At 37.4% G+C, this 25207-nt stretch overlaps 1 protein-coding gene across 2 annotated transcripts in view; it reads left to right on the top strand.

Moving 5' to 3' along the window:
* The window catches only part of LOC306842974 (nectin 1b), a 230716-nt gene that overhangs the window by 54923 nt on the left and 150586 nt on the right, over nucleotides 1–25207 (top strand). For both annotated transcript variants that reach the window (XM_079374212.1, XM_079374213.1), the window contains exons 2-5: nucleotides 4739–5113; nucleotides 7767–8066; nucleotides 9903–10020; nucleotides 16667–16818. In XM_079374212.1, the coding sequence (XP_079230338.1) occupies nucleotides 4739–5113; nucleotides 7767–8066; nucleotides 9903–10020; nucleotides 16667–16818 (945 nt within the window). The remainder of the gene's footprint in view (nucleotides 1–4738; nucleotides 5114–7766; nucleotides 8067–9902; nucleotides 10021–16666; nucleotides 16819–25207) is intronic.

Below are 25207 nucleotides of genomic sequence, written 5' to 3'. Positions count from 1 at the left end.
GACTAAATGAGTAATTTTTTTGTTTAGTTTTTTTGTTAATCTTGAACAATGGGGATTGTGAAAGGCTTTAGGCTTTCTGACTTCATCTTCATCTGGTTCATATATGCCTCACGGTCATATCTACGCAATTACTTCCCTCCACATTATACGTTTCTGCATGTAGTCCAGCTAAGAGACTTGGAAAAGGAAGTAGAGTCCATGTTGTCTGTGCGTTTGTCAGATCCACTGGATGATTTGGTCTGCGGTGTGGTACTTCAGTTTCATCGTTATTCAGATGTTTGCAAGTGATCGTCTTACTCAACTTTTATTGTTATGCTTTCGAGGGCACCATTGTGCCAGCAACAATGTTCTCTCGCGGTCTGTTTGCCCTTGCTTCTGTTTCATAGCAACTTAACTTCTTGTATTGTGTATAGAAGTGTTTATATTCTCAAATTTTCTCTCTGATTATTATTGAACTATTGTTCAATTCCACTGTGTGGGCTATAATTACTCTCTATCTCCTACTTTCTTTGGAAGACCCCTTCAGCCCCGAGGTGGAGGAAGAGGAAGTGGAAACGGGGTCAGGGGGCCCAGAGGCTTTGGGTTCCTTAGTGTGAGGATTTGGGTTCTGGATCTGTATAATTACCCTTCTCTCACAACTCCCTCAAAAGCGAAGACTGATCTTTATTTGCGGTGGTCTAAGTGGATAACTCAAAGGAGTGAGTTAGCAGAACATAGTCTCCCTGCTACTCCTACTATTCCCCCACTAACAACATCTCCATGCAGCTGAAGTGAACTAGACCTATATTCTTTCCCCCTAGATCTGCCTCAGATGGTTTTTCTTACTGATGTTGGCAAGCTGTAAATCGTATTGGTACTTCACAAGGCATTTCCTCTGTTTTGACCCTGTCACAGTAGCAAATGCAAGCAGAAACAGGGTCAAACCGAGGGGTACAAGGACACAGGTGTTCCCCAAGGTATCTGTGCAGAGGTTGCCAGCCGTCTTTCTGTCAAACTCGATTAGTCAATCAATCTGTCGTTTCACAGTGCCTGCTGATGGGTCTATACACTCTGGTCAAAAATATCTCATCTGTACACGCCTGGGTAAATGAGAAATGAAGGGTTTGGTGTGCATCGGTTAAAAAACTGACACATCACCAGCTGGTTCCCTCCTTCATAAGTGATGTTTGCTAAGGATAGCATCACAATTGATTTTCATACTTAGGGGATCTCTTATGACATGGACCAGTAAGTAACCACTAATAAGACCATTGTGATGGCAACTTTTGCAAGAAAGTGTAAATATGTAGTTTAATCCATTTGCAGGTGCTTAACACAACTGAATTCATAGGGAACATATTTAAGTTTCATGTTCTTGCAAACAAACCTGAAACTACTAGTGTAACAATGCATGATAAAGAGGAAACTTCCTAGCAATAAGAGTTTCTTTTTTACTTTCAAGGTCAGTACCATTCATTCTCTTGAGTGTCTTGCTTTCCGATTTGTGCAGTGGTGACCTTGAACCTCTTTTTTTCCAACTTGCAAACAAAGACACACAAAAGACATATTTCTGTGTTCATCGCATATTTTGCTTGCTTCTCTCGCTTTCTCACTAAATGTGTGGCTAGTTTCAGCCCCACTGGTCATGAAATCCATTTTAGTCTTAGACTATCGGTGTCTTCTCATATTTCACTTTTCCCAGATTATCTTTCAAATGACTATGGCCTGGTTTCACAAACGGGGCTTAGATTAAGGCACGACTAAGACTTAGTTAAATTAATATATTTAAGCAACTTTTACAAAAATGCCTTAGAAGAAAACATTAAGGTGTGCATCTTGCCACAGAACAATGACACTGACATTTTAAGATATGTCAGAGCAAGATATTTTCAGTTGAGATAGCTCAAATATGCATTTTAGTCTGGGACTAGCTTAAGCCTTGTCTGTGAAACCGGGGGTATAAGTCTTGAACTAAGCATTTAAACACTTGCCCATACTTGTTGAACTCTTATGACTGATGTTACCCACAGGCCTGTGCTCAAACCAGTTTTTCAACTTTTCTTAAAATGGCTTACGAATACCCTTGAGTAGGAAGCTGATCCCTGATCAGTAATTCACCTTAAACTCTTCAAAATTGCCCATTATTGTCTCATTTTCAAAAGATACCATTTAAATAAAGGTGATTTCTAAAATGCATATGATTGTATGATTTTAAATTAAATGTAACTTTCTGTCAAACAAATAATGTGTGAACAAATCTCAATCCAAATTAATCATTTTAATACTAAGAATATATATATGCATTCAGAAAGTTAACAGTGTTCACAATTTATCAGTTTAATCTGACAGATACTCAGTCATTAAACTAAAACATTATTTTTAGAAAGAAAATGTATTGCTGATATTTCTACAAACATCCATTTTTAATCATCTGTTGTTTATTATACAAACACATGGTAGTAGTGTAGACATTGTAAGACAGCGAATGAATGAAATGTAAGATGAAGAACTAAAGTTTAAGTTGTGCTTCAAGTTCACACTTGAATTTCACTTGAATTGGTATTTATATAAGGGATCTAAATAGCACTCATTTGGTCAAATTACCCACAGTTTCCCTCTGTTTTTTTCCCCCCTGCAGTATTTCCAACTTTTATGAGTGGCATGATTAAGCGCGGTAGTTCAGAATTACTTCCTCTTTGCTAAGGTCTCTCTGTAGGAGGTAATTACCTCTTTTGCCAGTCATAAATAAGCGAAAGAGAGGGAGAGGGGGAAAGAGGGAGGTCAAGGTATGTGGTTTAGTATATCTTTGTGCAGGAAGCAAGGCCAACAGAACAGCACAGCACCTGACTGTGATGAGAAATATATCTACTCGGGGTCTCTTACGACAGGTTTGTTAAAGACAACAGAACTCATGGACCCTCCAGGGACACGTTTGCCTCAGAGTTATTCACGGGTCAGGAAAGCTTCTGTTATGAATGGCCTCTGTAGAGCTAAACAGGAACTGAAAATGCTCAAGGATGCATAGCCCTTCTGAGGAAGCATAAGCAGGGTAGAAATGTAAGACGAGCTGGTTGTCTGGTCAGGTGTTAAGGAAGTGAAGACAAAGAAAATATGATTGAAAAGGAGGGGGTGAGGTAAAGGGGGCAGTTATACAAAAGTATGAGTAATAGCATATGCAAGAAAGCGAGACTTAAGAGAAAAGATAAGGGGGCGAGAAGGAGGGGTTCGTGTGTTGACACATCATTCTCAGCTGGAGGGGGTAAAAGAAGGTCACCAGGGAGACAAAAGGCCAAGGGCCTGCCAAAACAAGACACATTTGACTGTGGGGCATGCCGTATTTCAGGGTTATCTTGAGAGACAAAACCACTATTGTTTTAACTGGGGGCAGTGGAAGCATCTTCTACGTGACAGATACCTTCGGATTCCTGAAAGCCGTTGTGGGGGAAAAATAGAAAACCCATTCGTTTACTACTAATTGCCTGCCTGGTTTATTGTAGCTTAATTCAAGTGCCATTATTGTGGGCACACTCAGACTGGATCCCACATTGTTTCCATTAATAGGTGCTTGAGGCTGTCACCGAGATGTTTACCAATGAGAAATAATTAGGATGAAGTGGTGTGGGAGGGTTGGCAGTCAGGATCAGAGTCAGGGGGGATCTTCGATCATTACACATGCAGTGAAAGTCTACATCCGGCGCTCGTGAAGACCTAATGCTGCCTGTAAACACCGCTGCCATACTTGTAATTAGTTCTGTTTGGCGTTTGAAGTACTCTTGTTGAATTGGCATGCTAGCTGTTTTGACGCACTCGATTGTAGCGTGAAAGCCAGAGTCGAGTCAATGAGTAGCTGTAACTTCAGTTAAGGTTGTCAGTTTTCATGATGCATATTCAAAATAAATACCAAAAACACACATGGACAGATAGCATATGCTTATATATAATCTAAATAGATTTTTGGTTACTTTTTATTTTAAGGTAATATTGTTACAGTGTAATTACACAGTACTAGGGAATATCAATTAACTACTTAGGGTTAGGTTTAGGATTAGTTATGTGTTACACATGAAATGGGCAGGTCACTTTAAAATAAAATTGGTATTAAAAGGATAATTCACCCAAAAATGAAAATTCAAATTGCTCACCCTCATGTTGTTCCAAACCCATAGGGCCTTAGTTCATATTCGGGACACAAATTAAGATATTTTTTGATGAAATCCAAAAGCTTTCTGACCCTGCATAGACAACAATGCAACTGAAACGTTCCCAGGCCCAGAAACGAATTAGGGATATTGTTAAAATCGTTTGCAAAGAAAACAAAAATAACGACTTTATTCAACTTTCTTGAATGGTGGCGGACGGTGATTCGGAATTGTTCAATAAAGTCGTTATTTTTGTTTTCTTTATGACACAAAAAGTATTCTCATAGCTTCATAACATTACGGTTGAACCACTGATGTCACATGAACTATTTTAACGATGTCCTTGCTATGTTTCTGGGCCTTAAACGTGTCAGTTGCGTTTCTGTCTATGTAGAGTCAGAAAACTCTCGGATTTAGGGCAGTTCATTTGTGCTCCAAATATGAACGAAGGTCTTATGAGTTTGAAATAACGAGGGTGAGTAATTAATGATGGAATTTTCATTTTTGTGTTAACTATTCCTTTAATTCCCAAAGTATTGCTAAATTTAGTACATTAACGATCATTCTCAGCACGGATTGGTTGACTTGTTTGTAATGTCCCTCTTCTTGTCTTTCTCCAGCAGGGAACGGGCAGTCGGTGCAGACGGACCCCAGTAAGTCCGGATTTGTGGGTGATACGGTCGAGCTGCGATGTGTCTTCATCAACGGTAAGCCGCCAGTGAAGATCTCTCAGGTCACCTGGCAAAAGCTGATAAATGGCACCAAACAAAACGTCGCCACTGCTAACCCAGCCTTGGGAGTATCAGTGCTGCCCCCTTTCAAAGACCGCGTGAGCTTCAAGCACCCTGCTGTGCGCCAGAGGACCCCTTCTTCTCTTGAGGATACCACCATTGTGTTCAGCAACCTACGGCTCTCTGATGAGGCAGCCTATATCTGCGAGTACACCACCTTCCCAGCAGGCAACAGGGAGAATATGGTCAACCTCAGCGTCTTTGGTAAGACCACCACACTACATATATAGTGCTGTTCTCCTGTGAAAAGAGCGCGTTCACAAACAGATCATCAATGGACCTCATTCATGAAACATAAGCAGAATGAATTTCTGTGTCATTCGTAAAATAATCCTGATATTGTCACATTAATGTGACAATGGGCCTCATTCACAAATAACAAGTAGAACAAATTATGTTGTTTGTTCAAAAACATTTATATTCCACACTAAAATGTATGTAAAAATAGCTATGCATGTAGTTATTCACATTAAATTGTACAATTTATGTAAGAATTGTATACGATTTTTTTTTATAAATAAATAAAATGCATTAACTTTTTTTTTTTTTACAAAGAAAAAATAAAATATATAAATAAACTCTAAAATATATAAATATAAATATATAAATAAAAATAAAAAAATATAAAAAATATATATATAAATAAACTCTTTGAATGAATGTTTTACAAACAGTTTACAAAAATGTGCATGTAGTGGCAAAAGACTGATTTGCACGCAGCACACTTATAACACCATGTATGGACAGCACAGAAGTAGGTGTCATTTTCTCAAATATTCTCCGCACTCTTAGCACTGACATGGTGAGATATTTTTGATTAAAGGTGCTGTCATGGTTAGCAGGTAGTAAGGTGTAAATGGATGTTGTTTCAGCAATATTTTATTCATAACCCTGTAAGCCCTTCAGAAAAAAAAATCATCTTTGTCCTTGACCGCTCCGGGTCTGTAATGTGCTTGGTTAAAACCTTCACTACACTTGAAATGTATTGATCAGTGGTCACCACAACAGAAAGAACTGCATCTCAGCCTCGACCTGCAGATATAATGTATTCATGCATGTTCTTGTCAAAAGCTAAACACACAGGTGAAGGTAAGCTAGCATTTTATCAAAGGAATCCAACTTTGTATTATTTTCTTATTTCCTTGACACACAAAATCAGAGGTTAAGGAGAATATCCGAGCTGCTCTTTGACGAAACAAAAGTGGATGGAGTCTTATACCGTATAGCTCCAAAAAGACCATTAACACTGTAAAAGTAGTTCATATGACTCCAGAACTTCTAAAGCTACACAGTAGATCAGGGTTTTCCAAAATGGGGTTTGTGTGTTGATGAAAAGCATATATTTCATGAAATCAGAAAACTTCAAATTATTTTAAAATAGATCAATACACAAATAAATTACATTTACTAATGTATTTGTATTCCTGCATTTCATTGAACTATTAACCAAGTAAACATACAAATGTGTTGTTAAATAATTCAAATGTGTACATACTTCAAATAAATATTTTAGGTAGAATCCATGTTATTTTAGTTTTTTGTTAATATTTTGAATACGTTTTATTTTATATATTTTCTGTTAAATTTTGATTAGAGTTTTAGCAGTTTTGTTGTTTTTTTGTCATTTTTATTTTATTTTATTACAGTTTTATTAGTTATTTTAATATGTCAAGTTAAACTAAATCAAAATTAGAACTGTTACAGTTTCAGTTTTAGTTAGTAACTATAATAGCCCTGTGTCAGTTAAGTTTGGCCGACAAAAAAGTTTATGTTAGGTTAAAATAGGTTAAAATCGATTCTTATGACATGAATTCAGAAGACATGGAAGAAAGTACACAATGGGCTACTTTTATGTTGCCTTTTTGAGCTTGGCTGTTTAAATCATGACCCACTTTTATTGTATTAAAAAAAACTGATTCTGTGATATTCTGCCTAAAATGAAAATAAATATGGCTTGTAAAAGCGAGGGTGCGTAAGTCTTACAAGTCTCTGCTGATGGGTGAACTTTAATAAATGTCCTAAACAGACATCAATAAAAGCTTTCCCTCCTCACACACATTTTTTTCAAGAGCAGAGCTGTGATTCGTCTCTTAGGAAGCTGCACAGGTTAGGAAAAGCACCATGATGTATGTGTGTGTGTGTGTTGCAGTGCAAGAGAGGAGTATCTCGTTAGAGAGGTGGGTTATGCTCCCACTGATTGCAGATCTAATTAGAAATGAAGTGTTGATATGTTTTCCATTAAGCCAGCAAAGGGAGCTGCTTGGCTCAAGTACAGGGTGCTTTTTTTTTTTACTAGTGTGGCTTGTTAACTCCCAAGCCCATTTTGTATATCACGTTCGCATGCGTCCTCTGAGAACGCTGGCACTGCAGTAAGAGTAAGCAACCTTAATGGCGATAACCAGCTCAGTGCTTTCAAAGAGCCTCTTCATGTCATATCAACCCTCGCCACAAACCTCAGTCCTGCTATCAGCACTCTTTGACACGCACTCACATAAACACACATCTTCTCTTTTGATGCGGGCCTGTTAATTGCTAATTGGCAGCCCATAAAGGATCGAGATTGGATGACTTTGGGCACCGAGTGGTTTCTACATCTGTTTGAGTGCTTGACTGATGCTTTCGCTTTGAACACAGGGTAGGGGAAAAAGAAATTAGTGAACTGCTTGATTTATACTGACGGGGAAAAACAACTTTTCAGAATGGCGAGATCAGTGTTAGAGGCACTGGATCAGTGAGAAAAATAAACCTTTTTTTTTTTTTACTTCGTAACTTCTCAAGGGCACCTCTGTTCACACAGTACTTTAGTATCTTACAGTGTTTCTTTTCTTGTTTTTTCTTGTTTACTTCTTTCTTTCAGCACGGCCAGTGACCAAGATGACCTTGACTTCACCCACCATCGTGGCAAGGACACCGAAACGCAAGATGCCTGTGGCCACCTGCATGTCGGCTAATGGCAAGCCTCCCAGCATCATCAAATGGGACACCACTCTGAAGGGTGAAGCCACGTTTCAGGAAACGCGCAATCCGAATGGCACCGTGACCGTGCGCAGTAACTACATCCTGTTGCCCAGCCGCGAGACCCATCGTCAGAAGCTCACCTGCATCGTCACCTACCGTGCAGAACGTTTTACAGACAGCGTCATACTCAACGTTCAGTGTAAGAACAATGTTTTTCTTCATATCTTTCAAATTTCATTATTGATAGATATGTATAAAATATACTACCGGTCAAAAGTTTTAAATGTTTTTGAATGAAGTCATTTCTGCTCACCAAGACTGCATTTATTTGATCAAAAATACAGTAAAAACGGCAAAAAACATTTTTTTTATATTTTAATATTTATATTTTAATATGTAATTTATTCCTGGGATGCAAAGCTGAATTTTCAGCATCTTTATTCCAGTATTCTGTGTCACATGATCCTTGAGAAAAAATCCTGTTTTGCTGCTCAAGAAACATTTCTTATTATTATCAATGTTGCAATCAGTTTTTGTTGTTTACTATTTAATAGCGTAGAAATCATAACTTTTATTCATCAGGGATGCATTAAATTGATCAACAGTGACAGGAAGGGCATTTATAATGGTACAACATATTAATGTTTTTAAATAAAGGCTGTTCATGGAATTTTCTATTCATTAGAACCCTATCATTAGAATTTCTATTCATCAAGAATCCTGAAACAATGTATCATGATTTCCACAAAAAAATATTAAGCAGCAAAAACTGTTTCTAACATTGATAACAATAAGAACAATGAGTTATAATTGAGCACCAAATCAGTATATTATAATAATTTCTGGTGTGGCACACTGAAGACTGCTAAAAAATTTTAGCTTTGCTATCACAAGAATAAATTAATTTTTTGAAAATAGTATTATATATATATATATATATATATATATATATATATATATATATATATATATATAAATATATATATATATAAATTCAGTGTGGTGACTTCTTTCAAAAACGTGAAAAAAAAAAATATATTCCAAACTTTTGATCAGTAGTGTAGCCTTTATACATCACATAATTACATGCACTATGTTATCCAGTTTTTTCAAAAATCATATTTAATTGAACTGTTTTAAATGATTGAGCTGATGTAACGATCCATGTGACTTGTCTAATTACTGACATATTTATATAAAACCCCACTGGAATGTCAAAAATGTCTGAACAATACATAAAAAATGGATTTGTGCTCGGTAATGAGATGTTAGCATTAATGCTGTACTGTTACGCAAGTCCTGCAGAGGAGGTTCAGAGCAGGAAGAGATGTGGCACTGGCCTGTCTCAGCCACTGTTGTTATCAGCTATTGTTTAGGGCAGTTTAGAGCAGTATAGCAGCCCCCATACAGCACACTGATAGAGGAAATCCACCCATTCTCCCACGCTACGCTATAGAATACATTGTTCTTGCGGTGCGGTTGTTTGTGTGAAAGTGCAGCGGTAAGTTCACAGAGAATCACTCGTCCTGATTCTTGATTTACTTTGAGTGTTTTGTTAATCAAGTTACCCTTTGGTATAACATTTCCAAATTGAATTTGCTCAGCCTTATACATGCTCATGAAAGCAATTAAGAATAAATCTGAAGAGACATATAAATTACTGACTGGTACCATCAAGTATGCAGTGCATTTTAATATCATCATTAATAGAAAAATTGTGCTGTAATGAATTGAAATTTGGCATTTAGCTGAGGTTCTTATCCAATTAGGTCAATTTCTGGAATAGTTGCCCAGGAGCAGCTTGCGGCTAAGTGGGTAGCTAAAGGGCACAGTGGTGGTTGTAGTCTCAGTAACCCTTCACTTGTTGGCTGTCCTCCCAATCGCTTAAGAAATAAACTCTTGACCTTTTAGCTATGAGCCCAGACCATTAATCAGTATCATGACAAGCACCCATCGTCAAATCATGTGACCCAGAAAAGCTGTCTGAGCCCCTGCCTGAAGACATTTTTACTTTTATTCTTTTGCTTCTATATAGATGAGCCAGAGGTAAAAATCGATGGATTCGACGGGAACTGGTACCTGAATCGCCAAGACGTAAAGCTGACGTGCAATGCAGACGCCAACCCAGCCGTCACCGTCTACCAGTGGAAACTGTGAGTTATTCTTGCTTGACCTACTAATCCACATTAAGAATAATCATTTTGTTGTCTGAGCTGATTAATATAACATGATGAATGAGTAATGTATTTGAGTAAAATCCATAAAGAGGAAGAATAAAAGGCCAACTGGTTTGTTTGCAAGTTTATTTATTTGTATTTATTTATTTATTTATTTATTTTGTTCAAATAAACATTACTACCAAATATTTATGCTACCAGTCAAAGGTTTGCACACACCTACTCATTTGTATTACTTTTTACATATTTGAAATAATAGTACAGTCTTCAAAACAATTGAAAGAAAGAATTTAACAAACAACTAAACGAACGAGTGAATGAACAAACAAATAAATCATAGATAGATAGATAGATAGATAGATAGATAGATAGATAGATAGATAGATAGATAGATAGATTTACTATCTAATCCATCCTTTAAAAAATCAATTTTATTTAATTTTTTTTTTATTATTATTTAAGAAATGCATACTTTATATTTTTCTATGTCAAGCATTTGCTCATAAGCCTTTAGATCAAAAGGTTTTTAAGATCATGAGGCTCTGTGTGTCCAAACGTTTTGACTGGTTGTTAATATTGGCATCATTAAACTAAATAAAATATGACTATATGAGTTCTCCTCTGAAATATTCAGTTTACTGTAATACTACATGACAGCATAGATGTGTTATGACTGATAAGAGAATAATTTCCTTCCATAAACTACTTCTTCATTCATTGGTGGTTAGCACTCAATCAAGATAAGTAAAGCCGTTTACAATGACTCTATTCAGAACTCACGGAGCCATTGATAACCCTTCAAACAAGATCAAACATGAGAAAATAAGCTATGCTTTGTGTACTTGTGAATGTTTACTTTACCAATATACCGGTTTGAAAGAACAGTGAAAGAGATATACAGTGAGACCGGGTCTTTGTCAGTGTGAGTCTTATGATGGCTATTGTTGTCGAGTTACTGGTGCTACGGGTTTGGATGCAAAGTATGTTGGCAAAAAATGACATCATTGCTTTGCCTACCAAATTAATATGTTGACAAGACAGTCTCAGGTCTGTTTTATAAAGCTTCTGTGAACAATGCCGGTGTATATATGAGGTCAAGGGTATGGAAACCATTACTCATTAATCATTTTAACTTGTATTAATGATTATAGACCCCACACACACAAATGGTTGTTTGTTTTTGCACACAGTTATAATTTATAATTAATAATATATAATAATAATAGAATAGCAGTAATAATGATTGTAATAATATTTAATGCATACTACAATTTACATTTTAGAATTTAGTGACATGCTGAAAAAGCTCATATTAACCTTTTTTCAGATGGATGGATGGGGTGGATGGATGGGTGGATGGATGGATGGATGGGTGTGTGGGTAGGTGGGTGGGTAGATAGACAGACAGACATAGATAGATAGATAGATAGATAGATAGATAGATAGATAGATAGATAGATAGATAGATAGATAGATAGATAGATAGATAGATAGATAGATAGATAGATAGATAGATGGCAGATTTTAGAGCTTACACACTTGGGCCAAGTGAACATGGCATGCTGATGCCGATTAATTGGCCTGACCTATCAGCCTGTCACTTGTTACATCACCTAATTAATATTTATGAGACAAGCTGATAAGGTTTTTAATGTGTTGTTCCAGATTGTTCCTTCGCCCCTGGGTCAGGTCCACTCTGTAAGATGACCCGTGTAACCTTCTGCTTGAACTCTCTTTTGCACCATTATAATTCAGTGCCACGGCATTGCCGCATGAGCCACACTTATATGCCAATTAGCACAGCGAAATATCCCGTCATTCATCACCTAGCAAATTCCCATGAACGCATGTGTATATAAATGCAAACAATACCGAACACCACGAACAACATTGGACACAGTGGATGAGCAGGTTGTGTCTTACAGTTAAAAATGGAGGAATTATGCAGCAAAAAAACAGAGAGATAAATGTGGCAATTTGTTCAGTAATTAGGCAACGAAAGCTGGGAAAGGAAAACATGTCACCGGACTTCAGCTGTGGTGGATTAATAGCTGGCAATGCCCAGGGTGCACTGCCTCTGTGGACCGGGATGGGTTTTAATGAGAAGGGACAAGAGAGAGAGAGGAAAGCGCTGAGCATTCTGGGCTATTCAGGTTATCAAAGGACACATATACAGCAGCCAACTCTGTGAAGAGGGACTCGTGGATGGTGCTAAGGTCTTCTTGAGGCATTTTTTATTAGTAATTGGTATGCTGAGACTGGAAGTAGAATCAAAGAGAAGAAAAGGGAAGGGATGAAATGAGGAAAATGGGGATTGAGAAGGGAAAAGATGAGGTACAAGAAAGTTAGAGAAATGATGGCTGTTGTTGTTGTGTTAAATATTATTATTCAATACATAGTACTATTATTCATACAAAATATTATCTAATAATAGTATTTGTGTGTTTGTGATGGTGATTTTAGTTTTACACAATTAGATGGTGACAAGAGGCTGTTTTTATAAGTGAGTCAGCAGTAAAGACTTTTATATTGAAAGAGACTGAAACAGAGTTGTAAACTAGGAAGTTATTTTTACTTTCAACATACCTTGTAAGACGCAGCCAACAAACGCACTGAGCAGCACTGTTATCGGAAATTACCAAAAAATTGAAAGGACAGTATGATAAAGATATTTCCTCGGCGGACATTCAATCTAATGTTTTATCGTGAATATGAGATTGAGCTGAAAAATGAATGCTGTATCAGATGCAGGTAATCACACTCGCTCAGTCCAACTCTTTCTCATAATACTCTACATTATATAGTGAACTATATACAGTAATATGATACGTTTTCAATAAAGCAACTCAACATTCCTTCATTACTAGTTGTACAATGATATTTTTGAATTAGTAATGGTGGCTTGGGCTCAGCTGTTATACTGCCAACTTGAGATTTGAATCTATGGCGGAAGGAAGCAGGGTTTTTAAAGACACTCCATTGTTGTTTCTTATGTATTTACACACTCGTGTCGTCAAACTGTTGTATAAATGAAATATCACACAAGTAGCAGTGTGATATGGCTGTATATAAGTGTGTTGTGATTACCTAATGCTGAATCACAGCCGTACCGATAAGAAAAAAAACAAAAAAAAATAATTCAATATATTAATAAAACTATAAAAGTATCAATGATGAATGAATAGGATCAGTGTTACAAAAATAACACTGTATAGTGAGCAAAAACATGCACACTAACACTGATGACTCAACTCACTTTGAAAAGCAGATAAAAGAAATATGCAAGCATCCCTAAAAATAGCAAGAATATTTATCTCATTCAAACAGTGGCAGTTGCTTGAAAAGCGAGAGGATAAACAGTGGGAGAATAAGGTAAGATAGAGGAGAATGGTGTGATTAGAGAGTGAGGCGGAGGAGAAGACAGTGATGGGGAGAGACATGGGCGCCGACGTGACAGATAAGAGGGGACGGCCACAGCAGCAGTGGAGAGCGGACACCAAATGTGTTCTGAAGGGTCCCCTGGGCTCTACACTGGAGGTCATCACCGCGCTGTAGCAGAACATTTCAATCCAAAGCAACTATGGATGCACACATAAGCACTAGCTGCAGTTCAATTACAAATGTGCGGAAGTCTGTTACATGGTATAAACGCTGAATATTTTACATTATGCATAAATATTACACAAATGCCCTTCTGGGAAGAACACAGAGTCTTTGTCGAAGTGTGTAATTTCTGCACCACTTGCTTCACCAAATGGAGTTAAAAAAAATGTTTTTGCAGGTTTCTCAAACACTTCCATGATCTGCTACTGGTCGATATAATGCGTAGACTTCCCCAAACCCACCCTATTGGTTGAGCCGCTGTTGCTATGTCAGCCTGGTTGGATTCTTAAACAAACAAAGCAATATTTAGTTTTTACATTTTTTGTCAGCCTACAAATCATTTTCTCTGTATATAAGGTTACAAGCAAGTTATTATTTAAGAAAGGTTACAAGAATGTTTTTGTAATCTTTAATCAAGTAGCATTTCATCTCTGATTGGGCAGAACATTTTTAATGTTAATTTTTAATTTTTAATCACTTCCCTCCAACCCTCAGTTTGCTATGAGTTAAAGATGGCAAGGAGGTGCACTAAAACCAAGCCCTGCCTTCTGTTTTATCTCATTAAATATTCAGAAATACACCAAAATACTGTAAAGTCCACTCAACTTCACATTCAGTTGAATTAAATATTCTCAATGAAATTTTCCATTTCATTCTAAAATGTGTTATAATAGTTCAAGATCATTGAATCTTTGCAACAGGTAAATTCAGTCGCAATTTCCATTTCACACAGACTTTAAGAAATTTTGTTTCAGCCTTAAAGCAGCCACAGTCTGTTCAGTAACTGCTTGATGTGTATTGCAAACAATTGGAGAGCGCTTTTTTGATCTGGGAATCTCTGATCTGATTGGCTGAAATTTTGCAACTATTCTGCAACTATTTAAAATGACCTTTCCTGTAATGAAACTGTGAACTGCGACTGATCGCTTTTCGTCTTTTCCTAAGTGGGTGATTCTCGGCTGATTCTTGGGCCAGACTTTAAACTGATGCTCAAAAGTCTGGCTAAGCATGACAATATGAAATATAATTTCTATTTCAGATTTCACTTTGAAATATGATACTACTCACACACATTCTCTCTCACACACCTACGCACACTTTCAGTTTCAGATTTGCGTTAATTTCCCAGCTATCAAAACATGCCCGAGAGATTCTTACATTAAATATATCATAAAGCGAGCAGAACAGTCATAAACACTGTTCTTCAGACAGCTCATTGTGACATATTTCCTTATCTATCTCTCCTCCCGTCTTCCGTCTGCTGGATCTTATCAGATTGCTTTGCGGCAGTCAGCATTTAGGGAAACGTATTATACCTTCAGCATTTTTCGGCTGAAATCTGTCTCACAGGCCTTGTCCTCAACTGGGTTATGAATATTACAATAGCAATTTAGAAAACAGATGACATCTGCTTAAAGACAAAAAAAAAAAAAAAACATTTGAAAAACAATATGGCCCCAAGTTAGGAATTGTTTTGCATAAAATTGTCTAAGAATAGACGTAATGGTGTGTGTTAGTAAGGGTTATACATTTTGTAATTGAACTTTTAGTAGTCATTGCTTTGCTTTGCATCATACCTTTAACCATAGTAAAATCACTCTAGTGGTTAAGTGGCTTTGCTTTTATGAAACACTGACAACAGCATAGTGATAAAAGACACCAGTGTATAATAATTTCAAGTTTTAATACTAATAATCACTACTAACTAGCATAATAACCTCATACTGTGTTTACTTTTAAGCGTTAGAAAGTTCAATTTTAGAATTATTACCCAGGGTTGTTCATATCTTTGAACATCCTTAAAACAATGATTTCATTTTATGATATATTTGCAGACATTTTAAAACATTGTCAGTATTTACTATGGAAATATTCATAGAGAAAGCATATCAAACAATCGAGTTTGGAAATTTGAATATAAAATTTGGTCAAATTTGTCAAGTCTGAATATTATAAATTTGTCTATGCCACATTAATATAGAATTCAATTAATGTGCATTCACAGTTTTGTAAAATATGAACAACTTCAGATGAGGCTCACCCAAATAGGGTCAGAACTGTCCTTTTTATAATTCATCTTATAGTACACAATGTTTGTGCGTGGTCTGTTCTGTTCTGACTGCGACTTGACCTAATTTGTCCCATGCTTTCTACTGTCACCCTTTTGTTGACCTGAATAAATGGTCCGTTTCATTGTTTGGATGCCTTATTGTACTAGTGGATCGATTGTTTCGTATCTCTTGCTTTGAGAACACTACCGTTAGAAGGTTTGAAAGGTACTTATAAAGGACACCACCAGTCAACCAGACCCTGGAAGATGTTGGGTGTCATTGAGATTGAAGGAAGAAACTTAAGTGGGAACAAGATGATCTGAAGGTGTCTGGTGTCTGGGGAGGCATCGTTATACTGATCTCTGATAAGAGGTAAAGAGAACATCTGCCACAAGAACATCTGCCAGAGATTGTGACCTCTGTCGAGCTTTAGAAGAAGAACGGGGCAGGTCTAGACCCACGGGGCAGTTGAACAATGAAGAGTCTAGAATTAGGACACTACAGTTAAAGTCTAAAGGATAGCCACATTGTAAGTCAGTCTCCATATTTTTCTTGATCGGTTTGTCTCGGCCATGCGGGATCCAGCGTCAGGTGCAACAGCCCAGAACGGAGTGGCAGCAAAACAACACATTTTTTCCACATGTGACATCTCTGCTTTTTATCTTTGTTTGTTTTTTTCCATTTGAAATTACTCCCTCTTTCCTGGGGCAACATTCAGGCCTGTAAGGGCCCGTTCAGTCGTTTTGTAGTACCACCCTTCACGTCTGCTGGTTTGAGATGTGCAGTTGTTGGTATGCTTGGTATGTTTGTTTTAACAAAGAAGATTGAATCTGTCCTCATAGTAACAGTTGATCTACTGATATTACCCTACCATCCCAGTCTTACCCGATGTGAGTTGGTGTTGTTTCCCAACCAACTCTGTTTCCATACGGGTCAGCTAAATTATATTATCTGTCTGTTTTTCTCAGGTTGAATGGATCGCTTCCCAACAATATTGAAATCAAGAACAACACCCTGTTCTTCAAAGGCCCGGTGACCTATGAGTTCGGAGGGACGTACGTCTGTGACGCCACCAATAGCATCGGCACACGCTCTGGACTGGTAGAGGTCAACGTGACGGGTAAGTTACGGATGCTTATCTGAGTTATCAAGTGCGTGTGTTGGTGCTGGGAAAGCTTTAATCTGGGCCCAGGTGACTGTAGCTCCAGAAATGTGAGTTATGTAGGAGTTGAACAGTAAAAAGAGCAGTACAATAACAATTCTTTATTTTACAAGCTCATTTACAATCTCGTTGAACACTCTTGATCAAACACACAGATACAAAAAGTATTTGAACACTTAAAACCAAGTTTTTTTTTTTACTTTTTGATGCAGTGGATCACTGATGATCACTGAAGAATAAATAAATTACAAATAAATCAATCAATATATAAATAAACTTTTTTGTTAGTTATTTGCTCTCTTGCTTTTCTCCAGAAAGGTATATTCATTATTTTTTTTATAAAGGTATATTATCTATAAAGTATATTCATTTATTATTATTATTATTACAACCAGGGCTGTCAACAAACTCAATTACAGAAAATTTCAAAATGAAAAAAAAAAGAAAGCGATAAAATAAAATTGGCTTATATTCAATCCATTTTCTTCACTATATAAGATTGATTTAATTTAGATGTAATTTTCCTTTGGCAGTCTAAATAAAAATGCATTTACCTGTCCTAATCCACAGTTGATTGACAATCAGAAAGTTATTTTTAATAAATGTTTAATTCAGTGGTTAAAAAAGTGTAGTTGTGCTGCTTTTAAAATAACTGCTATTTGATTTGTTAGTTTATTATCAAAGGCAAATGGCATTCGAACATTTGACGTTTGGCTTTAGTGTCAAAATACTTTTTGTGCATGTTGAAGCCTGCACATGCACGACCTGACAGTGAAGAAGAAATTGCTGTCATTTCCTTTTCTTTAATTTCTCACAGTCACATCACACATCAGGCTACGATGCCAGCAGCCACAATATTCACTCACATACAGACAGATGCTGAGATACAGAATAAAGCACTCTGTCATTTTCTCCCCAAAATAACATCACAGTTTTGTTGCCTCTTTAGTATTGATCAAAGGCACTTTGCAACAAACTCACATTTCTCCAAGCTACTTTCACCTCCCACATCTTCTCCGTCTTCTCCGCCTTTACTTGGGTGAAAACAAGAACTACAAACGAAAACAGAGCAAAACCGGAGCCGTTCCTCTGCCTTCGCTCTAATTGTCATATCAAGCACCTGTAGTTCGCTCTTCAGGCTTTGCAACACATTAAGAACAAAAGACGATAATGAAAGGAGGTGATGCTGCTCTAGATTGCCGAGCAGAACCTCAAAATTGGTCCAATATTTGAAGAGAGAGGAGGCTTCTGCAGTTTTGTTCTGATAATAGCTTGTACGCCTCTCTCTTTGCTTCAGCTGGGAGCTTCTAACATGCATAGCTTTGCATGCTGGATTCGACAGCTTGGCTTTTCTCCGTCATTGCGTTTATTTGTGTGCGTGGGTGTGTTTGCGTGTAAACTTTCAGACCTTCCTCGTCCTGCCGTGTCTCAGCTGGAGTTTCTGGTGATGTGTTTTGCGGATGCGGTGATGTCATCTCATTCCGTGGCAGGTTTTGATGATACGCTCCGCAGACACAGGCAATGCATTAATGGAAGTTTGAATGAGGAGTGGTGAAGGAAAATATTCTGCAGGCGGGAAATCTATATGTATAGAGCACGTCTGCTTTGGAAGAGATGCTGTTGATCGTTTTCAAATCGGCAGTGCAGGAAATGGTGAGAGTTCAGCAATAGGTCACGATGTGAGTTTACAGAACTTTGGTAGTTTGCAGTGGAACATTTTATTGCTCTTTTTATAGTTTATCTCTTATATTACACGCAACTCTCCTTTTGTTTTTCGTCTGAGCAAGTAAAGATCTTTTAGTATAATTATAAAAACGCCCCCTTCAGGTCGCGGTGTCTTTTTGCCGTGAAATCTTTGCTTAGTTTTTAAAAGTAAACGCTTTTATATTGTTAGTAATATTTCAAGATGAACACTTACTGGACTGAGACAACTTAGGTTTACTTTGTTATCCATGACATTATCATTGTATTGCATTGCTCACAATATACAGTAGCCTATATTTTGCCCCCCAATGATGAAAACTACAGAACTTTGATCATAAAACCTAAGACATCTTACTAAGACATATCATTGGGGGATATAGAGTATTCACATCCCCTCATTTCTGTACAGAAGGAAGTTTCTCTTCAGAAAACGTAATTTTCATAAAGTTGCACGTCTCCTCTCTCCTTCTCGCTGTCCAAAGGTCACCAGCAGAGCATGCACTGAAAGCCTTATTTGTTCTTTCCGACCTCTGTTTGGCAATGCCTGGGGATTGTTTCCGCATTGCATGTGCCCATTTGATGATAGATCCCTCCTCTACGGCAACGTCTATCCTTTGATGGATCATTCCATCCGGAGGTTGTTGAACCTTTGTCTCTCTCCCTCTCTGTTTGTGGGAGAGCTCACAGATATCGAAGTATCAAGATGATACTTATGAAGAGGGATTGTTGGTGTGATGTATTTCATATGTGTCATTTTTATTTTTATTTTTGTGCAAGACAGATGTAGGTAATTGTTTGCAGGCAGTGGAAACACTGTGGTGTCCAACATATCAACTTCTGGCTGAAGCAGTGACGTGAGTTTGAGGCTACCTGGTTGACTGAACAATGTTTGGGACATGTTTGGGAAATAGTCATTAGTTTTGCAATTTTGTCTGGTGCCACCAGTGGTGCAGAAATGACACACTGCGGCTTTAAATATTTCATCATGCCTTTTTTATGAGTTCATTATAGTTTTATTTGTAGATACAACTTCCATGGCAGCAGCTGTTCTCCCTTTACGACTTCATATTAATCTCATTCACATTCCTGTGAGTATTTCATTAATAACCGTGACTGAGATGTTCGGCCTACGCGCAATGCATTGAGGACTGTAGTCACTGCAGAATCCTTTGTTTTAAAGTCAACATGAAATCAAAATGCACCCTATATTTAATTTCTTAATGCACATTCTTGGTCTCATTCTGCTTCCAAAAATGTTTGTAATTGTTTATCTAAATGTAATAACTTGTTTTACTTTTTGTATTGGCTGACGTCTCAAATCTTTCTTACTTTTCAATCCTACATCCATCTGGTTCCATTCTGGTGTGCAACTGCTACTCCAATCAATGCCTGATGGTGAAAATCAAGTCCTGCCCTTCTTACTTTTTTGAAATATGTCTTGATAAATGCAAATTAGCGCATATATAATTAGATAATGATTAACTTGCATATTTAAACATAACTTTTGGGCAAAACTTTTAATGCAAAAAAGTTTGCATTTCTTAATGAATTACTTTATTTATTTTTCCCTCTATCTATCTTTATTTATTTTTCCCTCTATCTTCCCTCTATCTATCTATCTTCAACATGAAATCAAAATGGACTCTCGAATCTCTCTTTACTTTTCGATCCTCCAACCATCTGCTTCCATTCTACTGTATAACAGCTACTTCAATCAATGCCTGATGGATAAAATCAAGTTCTGCCCTACTAATTTTTATTACTGAAGGTCTGTCTAGACAGAAGTAAAATGGGTTGCAAACAGCTCATGTTGACTTAAAGTACAATGGCATAATCTAATCCAGGAGACAATGCAAAACCACCTTGTCTGTCTGTAAATATTCACCGCCGCAGCTCTACGGTCCCTGTAGTTTTGTACCGTGGCCTGCATGGCCAAATGAGATGCTTATAAGGCTTTTCCATCTGTTCTTATCATGGCTAGAGGGAAACATCTCCACGGAAGAGCACATATGGGCTATTACAGCCTCATTCTCATACTGTAGAAAGAGTGGAAGTGATACCTCTGGCAAAAGCAGCCCCTCTCAAACGCTGTAAAACAGTGTTCTGTGCTCATTTTAGTTCCACATACATCGCTCCTGAAAGAGTCCGTGAGAGAACTGAAGCCTCCACGTGACCGGCTCCTCCAGTATCAGCAACGTCGAGCTACAGCAAAGATGTCTGTGCCAGAGAGATGCAGTTTATGCCGAGCAACACGTCTTGGCCGTGGTTTCTTGTGAACCACGTAAGTTGTCCATTGTTCGTCTGGCTGCACCTGGGAGAAGGAGAGTTTTGTGTGTGAAGCACATGGTGAGTCTGGCACGCCTTTGCAGGAGCCTGAAACAGCTGCGAGACTGTGTGGAAGAGATGATACCATTGTGAAGATGAAACTGTGGAGATCTCAAAGAGAGAAAATCTCAACTTAAACAGCTGTGCTCTCTTTTTCATTCTTTCTGTTTCTTTTGTGTGTGAGACCAGCACGTTTTTCTCTCTTTCTACAAGTGTTAATCCAGTCAGCAAAACTGCTGTCAGAAATGTTATTTTTTTGTTGTTTTTGGCAACATTAACAAAGATGTGATGAAAGATGCAATGTGTACATATTACTGAGTCAGCGTTGATAGTCTTGTGGATAGTGCAACGACATACAGCGCCGTTGTGCTACAGGCGTCCCAAGTTTGAATCCCCACTCGAGAACCTTTCCCGATCCCCTCCCCCATCTCTCTCTCCCACTTTGCTTCCTGTCAGCTCTAATCTGTCCTATCATAATAAAGGCAAAAAATGTCAAAACAAATCATAAAAAATATAATATTGAATATATCTTAAACATAAGCTTGAATTAATATCTACTAGTGCGGTCAAACGATTTATTGCGATTAATCGCATCCAAAATAAAAAAAAATGTTTACATAATATACACAGCACACACACATATATTATGTACTGTGTATATGTATTATGTATATATAAAGACACACACATACAGAATATATTTTGAAAATATTTGCATGTATGTATTTATATTCATATAAATTATATCATAAATATATTTCATATATAAACGTAACATATTTTTCTTAAATATATACATATGTGTGTATTCATATATACATAATAAATATAAACAGTACGCACACATATTATGTAAACAAAAACTTTTATTTTGGATGCGATTAATCGCGATTAATCGTTTGACAGCACTAATAATACAACAAAGTATTGACTAAATTTTAACATTATTTTCAACAAAAAGACAAAAACTATGACTAAGTCTGTGTTAAAATGAAGAGTGCTTTCTAATAGTCCCTCTCTTTCTCTCTCTGTGGTTTTCCCTCTCTCTCTCTCTGCACTGGATTGAATTGGCATTAGCACTGGAAGGCTCAGTTAAAGCATGTGCTGATGCTTCATAAACTTCAAACACAATCTCTCTTCTCCCGAACAGCTATGGACAGGCCTTGCTGAGGCCAGGCAGATTTTCTTTGCTCTGCTTCTGACTGGATTATACTTAACATTCAGGCAGGACAGAATGCAAAATGAGGTGTCCTCCAAATAAAAACACACGAAAACAAGTGATTGTGCAGTAGCCGTCTTTCGTACTGGTGGAAATTTACCCAAATGCTGTGGCCACTAATGCATTCCATATGACCTGTGCTCTGCATGCATGGAAAGACCGCATTCGGTGCCCAGACATGGAGTAATAAACATCTGGCTCCATTGAAATTCACCTCGTCAAATGCAGTTACGCTGCACACAATTGAATGGAAATCTACAACCTGGGTGTAGTAGATTCCACTAGATATACTGGGTTGAATCTCAAGTACCTTGACTCACCCCAGTGCTTCTTGATTAAAAATCTGATTCAGTGGACGATACACTTTTAAAAAGCTCAGAGGATCCATAATTTGTCAAGTTGTTTGATCGCTTCTCTCATGCGCTGTAGATTAACAGTTATGCTTTGACAAAGCTCTTCAGAACTGAATCTTTCATCTTATCTCTCGCTCTCTTTCTCTCTGGAGATTTGAAGATAAGTGCAGTGAATGCTTTATAGCTGAAGTTGAATGCATGAGGAGTGTTAAACAATTTTACGCTAGGTTCATTTTCAGGCCACCTAACTGTGCTAGCGGTTTCCCTAATGTCACAATCAGGAAAAAAATCTAATAAAATAAAAACAGAATCTGTAAGCTATCAGTTGGATAGTTATTGTTCTTTTTACAAGTTGTTGGTTTATAGGTTTATTGTTGAATGTAGACACACACTTCGAAGGGTATTACGCTATTGAACATTTACAGCATTACCGCTCAGATAAAAGATACATTCATCGAACATGTTGACCTTTTGTGAATGGCATTTAAATAGCCTATTACAGCATGTCTTAAACAAGTTTTCATTGACAAGCAATTTGTGTAGAACGTGAGACAGTCGCAGCCAGTCAATAAGATATTTTGGATTTAATGTACAGTTATAAGATAAAGGATTTTGAGATTTTACAGTAGACTCGAGAAATTTAAACAAAATCATCTGCAAAAACTTGTATTGATTTTTCACATCTGCTTTGGATATGGGGTTACAGGCCATTTAGCTAGATAAATAAATACATAGATAAATAATCAAATTAAATGCAACGCACAAATAAAAATTTAATGTTAGTGTAAATGGTGTAAAAATATCAAACGCTTGTGTTGAGTGATGAAAAAGCAGTTAAAGGTAACATGAAAATATTAAACCTTTGTTTTGGTCATGAGTTATTGTAGTTAGTACATTACATTGGTGACAATTTGCCCCTGAATCTATTTGTTTATTTAATAAATAGATACATGCATTCATATATACATGCAAATTAAAGTCAATTAAAAAAAAAACTATAAAAGAGGAAACTGCTTATAAAAACATACTCAAATAATTCTACCTTCTATAAAGTGCCTAATCTTTAACTTTTTTTTTCCCTAAGATCAGGCTCATGTGCATTACTGTTACTATTTGTATATGCATTTCCTACAGCTTTGTCTAATGAAATTACTTGAGGTCTAAAACTTTTGAGGAAGCGGTTAGCCTTCAAGAGATTCCTCAATCAGAAGAACCGTGGGGATCTGTAATTAAAGAAATGAATGAGGAGATTTATGTGCTGACTGCTTTAGGTTTTTTGTGTGGGAAGTGTTGAAGACCGCTAGTCTCATATGTATGTGAACAGCGAGTAAGAATGAGTGGAGTAAGATGCTCCCGTAATTATCTAATTAGCGCGCCTGAGAAAGAGAAGAGGGCAAGTGTGTGGTTATTTCCATCTGCTTTCTCTCTTTCATCCTTTCAGTCTTTTCCTCTGTCTCTTTTGCTTATCTCACCCTCAGAACTACTCTCAGAGCAGCTCTGGAGATGAAGTTCATGTCTTAGTATTTTGAGACGAGCGCATAGAGCATATTGTGCATAGAGCATAATATTCAAAGACACAAAATCCATGATATTCTGTCTTATACTTTAACTCGACTGTGAGATTCCATCCACGTTTTCAGCATTGCAGAAATCATAAGGCACTAGTTTTGATTTCTGTGTGCGCTTGCTTTTATAAAATGACTTAGTGACAGTCTCTATCATCTGGGTCAGGAAGGCCCATGATGTCACCTGTTTGTAGACGTGTTGCACAACACGGGTTAATGTGGCATAGGTGACTTAGCTCCCCTCCGTTTAAAAAGCCAAGACCGCTTAGCTTAGTTCCGCTACACGCCGCTGACAACTGTTCACGCTCGCCTGAGCAAGCAATCCCTCACACCACGGCCAGAAAATGAAGTTCAAAATGAGAGGCAGAATCAAAAGGAGAGAAAAAAGGCAAGAGGGAAGTTAGAAAGATGGCCACCACAAGGTGAAAATGAGATGAATAAAACATAGCCACACCAACCGAAGTATAAATAAATAAAGGAATACTTGGAAGAAACGCTTGAGTGGAACCAATATTGGGATTCGTTTGAGACCATTGAATGAAATGGAAACGTAAGTGAGCCCTTGAGGCATGAGGGTGAATGTTGGGATGGGGTGACGGAGGGTGTTTACTGGCTTTTATATAAGTGGCTGAATCAAGGCCTGGCATCTCCCTGCTCTTCTTTCGCTCCTGTCACATGTTCTGTCCTCCCAGGCTTGACAAGGGAGCAAAATGTGAAGGATGAAAAAGAAGAGAGTTGCAGACATCAAAACGGCACCAAAAAAGTGAAACACGACACAAAGAAAAGGCAAGAGATAGCTTGGGATATGAATTGATAAGAAGTCATTTGAGAGGCATTTCATTTGCATGAAAACGTCAGGGCTTTTAATATATTGATAGCCTCCGCTCACATCACACAGGCTTCATTTGAAATTCGTTCACGCTGCTATTCGGAGCAAAGGGCTGATTCGCCATACAAAACTCCAATTATATAAATCCCAGCGAGTGTAGAGCTGGTCACACATATGAGGAATTATGATTCCTGCTGTTCTTATGGTCCTTGAGGAGAGCGGTGGGAGGGACAGGCTTTGCACACGTCGGTTGTCCCTATTTATGTCCCTAATAAATTATTTCTACCTCAGGGTAAAAATAAATACAATTTCATCATAAATTGGTAATTAATATATTAAAATGGCAAATTTA

Source organism: Barbus barbus, assembly GCF_936440315.1.
Source record: "Barbus barbus genome assembly, chromosome: 23".
NCBI lineage: Eukaryota > Metazoa > Chordata > Actinopteri > Cypriniformes > Cyprinidae > Barbus > Barbus barbus.
Note: the sequence above shows the minus strand (reverse complement) of the source record. Positions and strands in the feature narration are given on the sequence as shown.